The sequence below is a fragment of the Centroberyx gerrardi genome, chromosome 16 (genome assembly GCF_048128805.1).
Source record: "Centroberyx gerrardi isolate f3 chromosome 16, fCenGer3.hap1.cur.20231027, whole genome shotgun sequence".
Lineage (NCBI taxonomy): Eukaryota > Metazoa > Chordata > Actinopteri > Beryciformes > Berycidae > Centroberyx > Centroberyx gerrardi.
Window position 1 is genome coordinate 12,099,725 of NC_136012.1, and position 12,500 is coordinate 12,112,224.

Below are 12,500 nucleotides of genomic sequence, written 5' to 3' on the forward strand. Positions count from 1 at the left end.
GATGGAGACGTATTACTCCCTTAAACAGGGAGGGGGAGGAAGACAGCAACAGAGGAATCTGATTTGCTCCTTGTCCTCTATTCCTGTCCTCTTCTCTGCTCTGCTATCCTCTCTCCTCCTTTACTGCTCTATTCTCTTCTTCTTCCTTTTCTCCTCTCCTCTTTTCCTCACGTATCCTCTCCGCTCCCCTCTCTCTCTCTCTCTCTGTCAATGGTTTCTGTTCTGTGGAGGATGAAGAGGCTAGAATGAGAAACAGCAGAGATATCTCATTACATCACACTGGATAGGATGGGCCTGGGAGCTTCCTGTGTGTGTGTGTGTGTGTATGTGTGTGTGTGTGAGTGAGCGCGCACTGCCGGCGTGAACTCTTCTAATGAACACTGTTGGGGATTGCGACTCTTCGGGCCGTGTCTAGTCCTCCACACAGGGCAAACTGCGGTAACAGCACACACACGTGGACACGCACACATACACAGACACACACACACACACACACACACACACACTTTCTCTCATGCACATCATTTTGGGGTCTAGGGGTGAGTGTGTGGAAGGGTGAAGTAAGGACTCTGTTAGCATAGAAGTTAGCATAAAAAATGTAAATAATGACATTACCGCTCGCTCTTGCCCTCTCTCTCTCTCTCTTTCCCTCTCTCTCTCTCTCTCTCTCTCTCTCTCTCTCTCTCTCTCTCTCTCTTCCCCACAGCCTCTTTCTATGTCTAGGATTAGTGGGTATTACTTGCTCTGCAGAGCGAGGAGAATGAGACAGGTCTTAGTGCCAGCTCCTAGATTGGGAGAGCAGGGAAAATATTCCTTTATAATAACCCTCCTTTATTAAATCTAGCTGGGGGAGATCACCCCACTGAGCTGGTCTCCAGTACAGCTGCCAACAGTTGCCCTCAGTTAATGCCAAGTCATTTGGTTGGCTCAACAATAACGTGTTGATTGAAAGGTAATTAGTGCATGGTGAATCCTGTAATGTGGTGTTTGTGGATTATTGTGCTGTCCTGATGATGTATGAATGGGATTAGCCCGTATAGAGTTTCATCCCAAAGTAAAGCACATTATGGGGTACTATGAAAGTTATGTGTCATTTTAAGACCTTTCCATACAAAATAGTTAGCTTTTGTTTTGTTTTTTTAAATACCGACTGATGAATTAAACAAAAAAAAGGCACAAATGGATATGAAACATTTTAGCACACATCACATCACAAGTTGCAGCCCATTTAAAAAAAGCTACATGTTCAGCCACAGTTCAGCACAGGACAGCATGTTACAGAGGCCAGTATGACCGGTTTTCTCAGCTGCCTGTGTGGCCGACACCAAAGGTGCGATGCCTCATCAGTGAGCCTAGTGCTGCCTGAGACATGGAGAAACGCATCACACCTTGAGCATTTCGAACAGATGTAACCGCACCGTCGTTCCTTTTTTTTTTTTTGTTGACACTACACACTTGCAGGGAGGAGGAGGAGAAGCGACTCGTTGGCAAGTTAGAAAACTTTGTCGTGATACCATCAAAGGGACGTGGCGGTTGTTCCCATATTGGCCATCTGCCTGTGTGTACAGTGATTTGATTACCTGGGAGCTTCATTAGGATGGAGAGACAGGGGGGAGGCCGCGGCGGTAGCTCCCCTATCCTCCCTGCTCGAGTATAGGGTTACCGCCGCACGGAAGAGGCTGCATTGATTAGCCATACGGCCGGTGGGGGGTAGAGGGAGTGTGTGAGGGTGTGTGTGGGGGGGGTGTAGCCTCACCCCCGTGCCCCGGCCTGATAGCTGGGGAAGTTGGAGGCACAGAGATATACAAGGCCTGCTTTCCCCCAGTGCATCTTTGCATTAAGATCGTATCTCTTGGCTACCAACAAAACAAAGATAATCTGGATGCTAATATGCTGGTGGGAAGCCCAGGGAAGGGAAGTCCAGGAAAGAGGCAATGAAGGAAACTGGGGCGGGTCTTTAAACTACATGAGGAGAGGAAGCAAACAATTTATATACTTATTTTCTGTATCGATCGACACAATACACCCAGTATACACACCACGCACAGTGAGCCGACACATACTGTGCTGTATGTAGTCTCGACATAGAGATGTTTGCCAAGGGCCGAAGGATGGAAGTGTGATTTCCCTGGCATCGTTTGAAGTTTCTTCTCAGCTTGACTGTAAAGCGGATCTTCTCCTCTCGCTGCACAGATGCCGCTTTGGTGGCCATGTGTTTGTTTGGCAGCCTCGCGCGGCGTCCTGTCCGGCGGAGCGGGGCGAAGGTGCGATCTTTGCTGTAACGCACCTCGGCTCCGTCAGGACCCGCCTCCGTCGAGAGAGCGCCGGCTGATTACGGTTTTGATTACACTTTTATCAGCCTCCCTCTCGGCGCCGCTCCCCGCTCGGAGCCGGCTTAGCGAGAATGATGAATGGCTCTTTTAATTGTTTCTAATTGATAATTGCTCTGAAAGACTTTGTTATGAAACACAGCCAATTTAGTAACACCGATACACTGTAGTGCCTTATTAATTCTCTCCCGTCTGGCTCGAGCACCGCGCAATTGAAACGAACTCCGTCTGTGCATTCACGGGCCGACTGAGCAGTAATATTTCTCGATGTAAGAGCATGCCAGTTCTTAAATGCCAAAGCACTTTTATTTTTATTTCAGCTCTCCATGTCCAATTCTATGGAGTATTCAAACACTCCACGGCTTAATTGCTTCAAACATTAAAATGTAATCTCTGCTGATTTACTGTGCTGTTTAGGTAGCAGGGTTAGAGATGGTATATAACTATGTTATAGCCCGGCTTATGTGTTTATCATTATCATTTATGATGAGATGATATTGGATGATAAATCCTCATCCCTGCCTCCCTGTGGCAGGCTTCCTCTGGTTCTGCCCCGTGTTGGTGAGCTGCTTGGAGAGAACATTTGCATACATATTGTCTCACACCTTTAGATAGACTTTCTCTCTCTCTCTCACCCACTCTTACTCTATATCTAACTATCTACCCTTTCGAAAGCGCTTTCAAAGGCACATTTAATGAAAGGAAGAGGAAATGAAGGAAAGGAAAGGAGAGGAGAGGAGAGAGGAGACCAAGAGGAGAACTGGGTGGTTGTCGGTCAGCAGGCCTCTAGATTGAGACGCTCCTGGAGCACCTGCCTGTCTGGTGGCACTGTCTCTATCTGGGCCATTCACACGCGGGCGACCTGATGTATTAGCGCCTGTTCGCTCCGGCTGTTTCCCCCTGCCTTGCCTGCGGGCCAAGCACTTACTGCTCTGCCTTTTGTTGCCTCGTCAAATCATCCAGGTGTTTACAGCACACTGTGATCTCTCTATTCAGCGGTTGTGAAAATTAATAACGATGGACAAAAACGGAGAAGGACACGGAGAGAGATAAAGAACGATGAAGAGAGAGACCATGAAGCCTCACAGTAAAGGCACCGGAAGCGACCTTTGACGTGTGTTATTTGACACATCTCGTTTGACGCGTCTGCGGCGCACTGCAGGCGACAGATGTGAAGCGTCAACACCAAGGCTCTGGCATTTGCACTTCACCACCATGATGTGGGTAATATATTTTACATTGACATATATTATATAACCTGGTATATAGTTTCTCTATTCTGTAGAACTTTACAAGCTAGCTGACTTGATGAGCTACCAAAGGATAGTAAAACCCCAAAACTGTAATATAATAACTGCAAATTAGAAATTAATCGAAAGACATGCATCATAATACGGACTTTCTATTTAGATCATTTGGAGTCGAGAATATCAGCGAGTCAGATGGTTGTTGGCTATCTGACTCGCTCAGCTACATATGAAGTGCAAGGAAACATTGCATTCATACCTTGATTAACTGCAGTTATGCCTCCACCCTTATTTCTTCAACTGATATACCATAGAACATGACGTGGCGTCATCCTTCAGACAGTAGACCAGCCTTCAGACATTGGATAACGTATCTGAAGCTTTGGCATCTGCCACCTTGGATAATGTGTGTGTACAGTCGCATTTTTGCTGGTATTTCTTCCAGCAGTCGCAGGATGATTGGAACCTAATTCCCAATTCTACATCCTCTCTATTTTTTCTCTCCTCTCTCACCTCATTGCCTTTTTTTTTTTTTTACCTCGTCTCTGCCATGTTTCTCCCTCTTCACTTTTATCCTTTCCTCCTTCCGCTCCTTCCCTCCCTCCTTCCTCTCCTCCCCTCACTCCCTCCATCCCCACAGTGCTCAGGTTGACAGATGTTTGGCTGGCTGGCCTGTCATAATAACTGTGGTGCTGGGTGTCTCAGGTGGCTGGCGTTGGCTGCTCTTCGAGTACTTCACAGCCAGGACAGGACAGGACAGGACATTGCCTGGGGCTATGGGTGAAGGAAGGAGAAATGAGGATAGGAGCAGGGAGGGGAGAGGAGGAGAGGAGAGGAGAGGAGAGGGGATGAGGGGAGAGGAGAGGAGGAAATTTCAAGTCTATTTAATTGTGCATTTTACACACAGCCTCCATACAAGGCAAAATTTACAAAAGAAACAAGGAACAGTAAACATGTCACTCTCGCCCACGGATGTTGCAATCCACTTCACGGCCAATCAGTAACAAACATGCCACCTCGTTTTGACCTGTAGCGCCCCCATTGGGCCAGTTAGTGTCATTTTGAATATGCTGGAATGCAGTGGTGAGATGCATCATTCCCCCAAGTTTAGTAGAAATCTGATCAGTGGTGTCTGAGACATTGCGTGTGATGGATGGTTGAACAAATAATGAACAAACAGAAGGAGACTGATCCATCGTCTTCCCCCATTTTTACCGTGGAGAATAAGGAAAGGGCAGCAAAAGACAAGGAAGGTAGGAAACGTGGAGCAAGAGGCACACGGATCAATGGGGCTGTTGTAAAACAGGAAGGTAAATGTAGCAAGGGAAAGTATCAAGTTTAGATGAAAAAAATATGACAAATATTGCTATGCGACGAGTGAAGAAAAATGAAGACAAAAAAAAAAAATAGACATAGGAGAGGATAAGAGGAAGCAATAGGGAGTCGAGGTAGTAGAAGATGAGGAGAGGAGAACGGGGAAAGAGGAGGAGAGAGGAGGCGAGGATGGGTAGTAGTAGTGAGGGAGAGAAGCGCATGAAGGGGGTGAGGGAGGGGGAGAGAAAGGAGAGGCAGGCCGAGGTGAGAGAGAGAGAGAGAGAGAGAGAGAGAGAGAGGGATGGGGAGGTGTTGCAGGGATGAGGAGAGGTGCGGCTAGGGGGCCACAAACCCTTCAAGATAGCGAGAGGCTGTCTCTGCTGAGATTTATAGGTACTCTGCTAGCTGGACCTTGCACCTCACTGACAGCCTCTCTCTGATGCTGTCTCTCTCTCTCTCTCTCTCTCTCTCTCTCTCTCTCTCTCTCTCTCTCTACCTCTCTCTTTCTACGCACATACACTTCCCTAGTCCCTAGTCAGATGGATCTGTAGTGCTACAAGTTTTCTTAAAGCGGACACAAGTTTTCTTAAAGTGGACACACACACACACACACACACACACACACACACACACACACACATACAGGGGAGCTTGATAAGAAGTTGGCAAGAGATGTAGATGAATAATTTGGCCTGTCTGCTTGAAAACAAAGATTATTCAGAAGTGTACATCAGTGTCTATATGAATTTCTGTGTTTGTGTCTTTATATGCAGATATCAGTGTGTGCACTACATACATATGTCTGCATTTGTTTATGTACAGAACATGTGTGTGTGTGTGTCCGTGTGTGTGTGTGTGTGTGTATGCGCTCTCATGTTTGTGTCTGTGCCAGCGAATGCTTTTGTACCTTCATCTGCATACTGCTGGAGTGTTTGTCTTCTCTGCCCCGCGATGGCTGGAGATGTTTTCCTTCCGCTTTATTTCATAAGAGACCTTTATGAATGTCTGGCTTCCTGAGACGGATATAGACAGACACAGGGATAGACGGGCTGACGGGCAGACGGGCACGCAGACAGGCCACTTTCAGACTGGATGAGACCTGCAATAAGCTAAGCTCTGTATCAGCCTGGCTTTGCTGTCTTATTGGACACTAAGGCTCTCCAGTTTACAGCGAGCCGCAAAGTCCAACCACGGGGCAAAGGCAGAGTTTGGGGACAAGCCTGATCTTTGCGATGAATATTACCTCAGTGGATGGTGATGATTGGATTACTGTGTTTTGAGATGTTGTTTTGAATGAGGACTTTAACCTAATGTTATACAAGGGACTGTTCTTCGCTGCTGTAATTGGTGCGGCAGGGATCGGCCGCTTGGTTCCTTGTGCCGAGGTTCATATGCGACAACGTGCACAATCATCTGAGTTCCCTTCTTTGAATAGATTAGTGTCAAACCCCTGACTGGCTAATTTCATTTGGTCGCTCTGCATTATGAATGTGTAGGTAGCTCCGCATATGTTATGGTCATTACTAACCCATGGCTAAGCTAGGCTAATGAAACGGCGGTGCGGCAGGACACAGGGGGAATCAGTGTGCACCACAGCACCTCCCCACCAGCCAGCAGCCCTCTCTGTTTCTGACAGACAGACAGTTATGTAACAGGGGAGAGCTAAAGGTTGCCTTGTCTCCCGAACCGCCAGAAATCCACACAGACACACTGAGCTGTGGTGAGGTTAGGTGGTCCTCTCGCCTGCTGATTAAAAAGGATAGTTCATACAATATTAAAAATGGTCCTCTCCTCAACTTGAGGGAGTGCAGATACAATGCATCAGCCTAAATAATATGGACGTTGGGACCTGAAAATCACAGCAAAGACTCGGCCACTGAAACCCCTCATCAGCATTACAGAATCCACAGTTATAAATAAACGTCCCTAACCTAAAGCAGTTATTAATAAATGGGCAAAGTTCAATGCTTGATGTTTGAATAATTATCGCGGTCTTCTGGGAACTGTGTCCATGTGAAATTAGATTGCTGATTACCAACCTAAATAATTAACAGCAGAATGATTATGGGAAGCATAGTTCGCTATGTGATCCAGACTCTATAGCCTTTACAGTCATATGGCGGCTTAGGTTTAATGAGTGTTCGGTATGGGGACATTGTGTGGGACAGTGCGGCGTGTTGCTACCTGCCCAGATGCTAGCAGCTGTCCGAGCCACTCATCACCTTGACAACCCATAAAGCTGTCACCAAGGAGACAAGGTGTCCATGCCTTGAGCTATGTGACCAAGACGTGTCGGTAAGTAAATTAGTCCACGTGTGTGTGGATGCCCATGCCTCTCTATAGACAGCCTTGAACTCAGGTAAGTATAAGTTCACCATCCCTCCCACCACTGACATTAGTAAGTAAGCACCGCATTAGTAGAATAGTCCAGATGCATTGAAGTTCATCTTGGCCCAATCAGATTTAATCATTCCTGAGGAAAGCAGCTTCATATCCTGGAATCACGTGTGTATAGTGCGAGTAGTATCCCATTGTGGACTTTGTGTGTGTGTTGGCAAGTGGCCTGAAAGTCACTTGAATTATCAACCGTTTTCCATGTCGTTTTCCATGTACAGCTCTAGATTAATATAGTTAACTTTGGTTGGTTTGGCCTAAAGAAAAGTCCTCTTATCAGGAACTGAAACAAACCAGTAGATTTCCTGTTAACACCCACACATATACAACAAATACAACAAATATAATCAACTTTAATCATTTCTGGAGAAATAAAACCCTAGTTCTTCATGGGGTTTTTTTTTTCCTGTGGGGGCAGGCAGCCTTAAATTTAAGTGAATTATCAACACTTCCAGATAATTATAGAAGTCAAATCCCATACCAAAGATAAATACATAATAGTACAATTATACCAAATAATCTAGTGTAATTTAGCAGTCTTAACCTCACTTAAATTGAATCATTACAGGAATGCAGCTACTGAGGACTGAAATTAATCCAACTCTTATTTACTAAAACAGAATACTGTTTACTGTAAAGTCAACACTTTACCACAAACTATACACTTTTGTAGAGATTGTACTAGTGGATAACGCTTATCAATAACGTGTTATCCTGGTAGTGTGTGTGTTTGTGTGTGTACGTGTGCGTATTTGCCGAGTCTCTCTGCTCTATTACATAAATCACTATGCATGAGGCGCTGTACTACAGATACTTTGTAGCTACTTTGTTGCGTTGGACAGCAAGGTCTCTGCAACACACATGCAAACACATGCACACACAAATGTTCGTACACACACACACACACACACACACACGGTGCCTTCCTTGAAGCTTGCCAGAGTCTCCAGCGTAAGGTCAAAGCCACTCGATATACAGTAGAGCTCCAGAATGCAGAGCAGAGCGCCGTGCCACGCCCGTCTGCCCAGCGCCCAATGCTTTACCAAAGACTGACGCGCAGTAGTAGGACAGGGCTTGACCCGAATTACCACCCCCACTCTCTCTCTCTTTCTGTCTCTCGTCGTGGCTTCTATTCTCTCGACCCCCACCCCCCCCCCCGCCCCCCCCTCCGCCCCTCCTATTCTGCGGCCAACCAGACATTCTTGACATTTTGCAAAGGTTGAAAGACAAAGTACCTTTGTCTCCTAATAAGGGCGCGCTCTATACCCCACCTGAATGAGAATACTGGAGAGGAGTGGGATAGTTGGAAGGAGAGGAGGAGGGAGGGGGAGGGAAGGGGGCCGTCGAGGGAGGAGAGGAGTTTATAGAGAGAGAAAATTTGATGGCGTAAAGAGTGTGTAAATGAGGATTGGGAATGGGTGGGTGGGTGGGAAGGGAAAGGAAAGCGCAGGTAGGAGGGGGCTGGAGGGTTGTGGGCGTGTGTGTGTGTGTGTGTGTGTGTGCAGGTTGGGGCGGTGGGGGAGTGCGTACAGAGAGCGGCGGAGGCACGAATGAGGAGGCGGGCCGGGATTGAAGGCGATACTCCTCGGAGGAAGGAAAAGTGAATATTATTGCGATCAATCCCGTGTATGTAGGTGGAGAGCGATCGCAGTTTGATTCCCGGGGCTTGCGGGAGGACAGAGGATAATGTGAGCTATTACAGTGAGAAGCACGGCGGCGCGCAGCCTGATGCTCTGCCTGCGGTCACACACGCAGACGCGGAGCCTCTACGAGAGAGTGATATTCTCCATCACCGCAGGAGCTCGAAGCGGAACTCACAACACCCAAGGTCCTTCTGGTCTCTTCTCGTCGCTCTCTCTCATCCATCACACCCCTTAGCTCTACCTCTCACCTCCCTCCCTCCCTCTCTTGCACCTTATTCCTCCGCAGTTCTCATCAAGAACTTGCTCCAGAACGGCCGAGGCAGGGGAAGAGTTGTGTTCTGGCGAGTTTGCCGTGAGACGGTTAAACAGGAAGACCTCGCCACCTGGCCGAGCGCATTTCAACCTTCGTTTTAGTCACCTCTCATTCCCCACCCTGCCGGTGTCACTTTGAGTTATCTCTCCCTTACTCTCGCCACTTATCGTACAGCTGCGGCTCCGAATTATGCAACAGCCCGGCGTTTTCTCATTTGCCGTTTTCAAGGCACGGCGTTCTTGCAACAGCACAGAGTTGAAAGTGAGAACATAATACTGTTTTTCTGTGTTTTGTCTCAACATTACATAAGCAGAGGTAAAAATATCTGGACCTGTCTTTAAAAGCAGATGGTGCGGTTATGACATCAGGCTCGTTAAAGGCAGCTATAGCTGCGAAGAGGCAAGGGTTGTTGTGAAGGACACCGCCTAAATTCCAGCTCCCTCTCTTAATAAGGGGGAGACGTTTTCAGCGAGTGCAGATACGAAGCAGAAAAGAGCGTGCGCTGGAAAAATCCTTAATTTCTCCTTCCGTAGTGTCTCTTCTCTCCCTACATTAGTCTCTCTCTTTCTCTCTCAGTCTCTACCTCTCTTCCCCCCCCCCCTCTCTATTTTTCCTCCCTCTCTCCACTTGTGCAGGGGGAGTCAGAGGCCTGGCTTTGCCACATTCTGTCACTCACTGGAATATGGGCAGATATGGGATCATATTCAGACTTCCAGATTCATTCTCCTAGCGACTCGGAAGCCAATATTAGCCATGCGGTGCGTTGTTTTACCCATGAGCCCGTTGCCTTGGAAACGTTGCATAAGAGGGAGTGGGAAAGCAGGATGCCCCTTGCTGATTGGGAGGCAAGGTGGCAGATCTCTCTCTCTCTCTCTCTCTCTCTCTCTCTCTCCCTCTCTCCCTCTCTCTCTCTCTGTCTCCCTCCCCCCCATCTCTTTCTCTTGCATCTTGTTCTCTTGCCTCCTCCCGGCACTAACTCTAAGTCAGAGTGTATGTGTCAAAACAGCGGGACTCCAACTGTTCCCCATGCCACGTGTTGAACCAATTCGCCACCCAATACCTCCAAATGCAACTCCATAGTTAAAACCAGCCTATCTATTACAGTTAGATCGGCCCTGCAGCCCGGCTTCAACTAAATAAAAACTCCCGTTGGAACTGTGATTTATAGGCCTATTGGAAATGTTTGTATATACACTCACTCACAAGCACCCTCACACACACACATGCACACACACACACACACACACACACACGCCACACACTCCGTGCAGGCTTGTGCGCTGTTTTGCGTGTCATCCTTGGTTGTGGGAGGCCTTGGCTGGAGCCAGGGAGGATAGAGCTTGTCGACTCCACCGAGACCCCATGTTCAAGACTGCATGACTCGGCCTTCCATGGCTTCCATACAAGCAAGGCCACGCTGTGTCTACATACCGGGAGGATGAGAGAGAGAGGGATGAGGAGGGAGGAGAGCAAGCGAGGGAAGGATGGCCTTGGCTCTGGAGACAGGACGATTTATCTTCTCTACTCACCGACTCTGGCTGTTTGCCTGGTTTAAAAAGGAAAAAAAATAGAACCAGACCAGACACTCAAAAGCCAACACAATCGTTACGATTACAGTTTATCCAAACGTCCAAACATTGTAACAACACATATGAATTTATCCAAAAATATTACCTGTATAGAAGGAATAGAAGAAAGGTGAAAGCGGGGCTAGTTTGCGTGCGTTTCCCATAGAATAACCTCAAATTGAGTTTCTTGAGTGATTTTGTGAGGAATGCCTTTTTTGTATTTTTTTTCCAGTGTAGAGTGAGCCAAGAGGAGAGCAGGGTGGGCAGCCCCTGTGTGAGGGAGCTGTCTTAATCCATGTGTTTAGCAAGCACCATCTGCTGCTTTTATTCAGATGGGAGTAGAAATATTTGGTTGATTAGGGGAGGATCTGTGAAGGATAGCCGCACCGTTACCAACGGTTACAAGGGACACACATGCTCAGTTCTGTCAACTGGTGTCTTGGCAAGCAAAAAGAAGACAGACATCGACATACACGCGCTCAAATAAGTACACATGTGCATATGGATGTGCATGTGTAAGCATGCACACACACACACATGCACACACACAAGTACAAACACACCATCTGAGCACATTTGAAGGAATGCAAACATTTGCAGACAGAAAAACAAGAAACCAGTACTCAGTGATATAGTGTTTGCATTTTTTTTTCATTAATTTATGCTTTTTTTTCTTAAAATACCCTATGACTCATGTGATCAGTTCAATGCTACTTAATAGGATTTATACTCTGAATTTTAGATCATAAATATTTAAATTAAAGTGTAATTAAAATGTATTCTGCAAATACAAAAGAGGTTTACCCTCCACTAAATCCCTGCCAGTACTGATATGCACAGTTTTCTATACAGGTAGTGTGTGTGTGTGTAGGTGTGTGTGTGTGTGTGTGTGTGTGTGTGTGTGTGTGTGTGTGTGTGTGTGTGTGTGTGTGTGTGTGTGTGTGTGTATGAGTATATGTCCAAGTCTAGATGCATCAAATCTCCCTCCCTGTCTCAATGCACAGTTGTTAAGTGTTAAACTTGTGTGTGTGTGTGTGTGTGTGTGTGTGTGTGTGTGTGTTTCCCTCCTGTAGGTGCAGATCTGGGTGGTCTGATGGACCTGGAGTCTCTGTACCGCGGTGTGGAGCAGAGCATCAACCAGACGCGAGCGGGACGCGCCCGCAGGCACAGCCCCGAAAAGACCTATAACATTGAGGTGCTGCTGGGCGTCGACGACTCGGTGGTCCAGTTCCACGGCAAGGAGCACGTCCAGAAGTACCTGCTCACACTCATGAACATTGTAAGTGCACACTCACACCAACACACACACATAGGCAGAAGAGCAGGGGTGGAAAGAACACTAAAGCATCCTACTCAAGTAGAAATACTGTTACCTTGCTGAATTTTGACTTAAGTAGAAATAAAATCACCAGTGTAAAAATCTACTGAAGTAAAAGTTAAAAGTAGCTCATTTAAAATGCACTCAGTGTAAAAGTTACTGAGTTACTTTTTAGAAGTTAGAGTAGAGTAGAGTTAAGACGAGTTTCTTTTAATTGGAAAAATTACAAAATAAAGCGCACAAACAAAATAATGCCAGATTACTCTTCTCTTCTTTGCTGACTAATCGTTCACTGTGAATGGCTCTACATTCAGCCATCCAGTTGCTGATGCTTAAGGAGAGTCGACAAAATTTGTACTGTATTTGTAATGGA

At 46.8% G+C, this 12,500-nt stretch overlaps 1 protein-coding gene across 1 annotated transcript in view; it reads left to right on the forward strand.

The window, feature by feature from the left end:
* The window catches only part of LOC139916858 (A disintegrin and metalloproteinase with thrombospondin motifs 2), a 102,467-nt gene that overhangs the window by 60,385 nt on the left and 29,582 nt on the right, over positions 1 to 12,500 (forward strand). Inside the window, exon 4 of the mRNA XM_071905874.2 lies at positions 11,883 to 12,088. Within this exon, the coding sequence (XP_071761975.2) occupies positions 11,883 to 12,088 (206 nt within the window). The remainder of the gene's footprint in view (positions 1 to 11,882; positions 12,089 to 12,500) is intronic.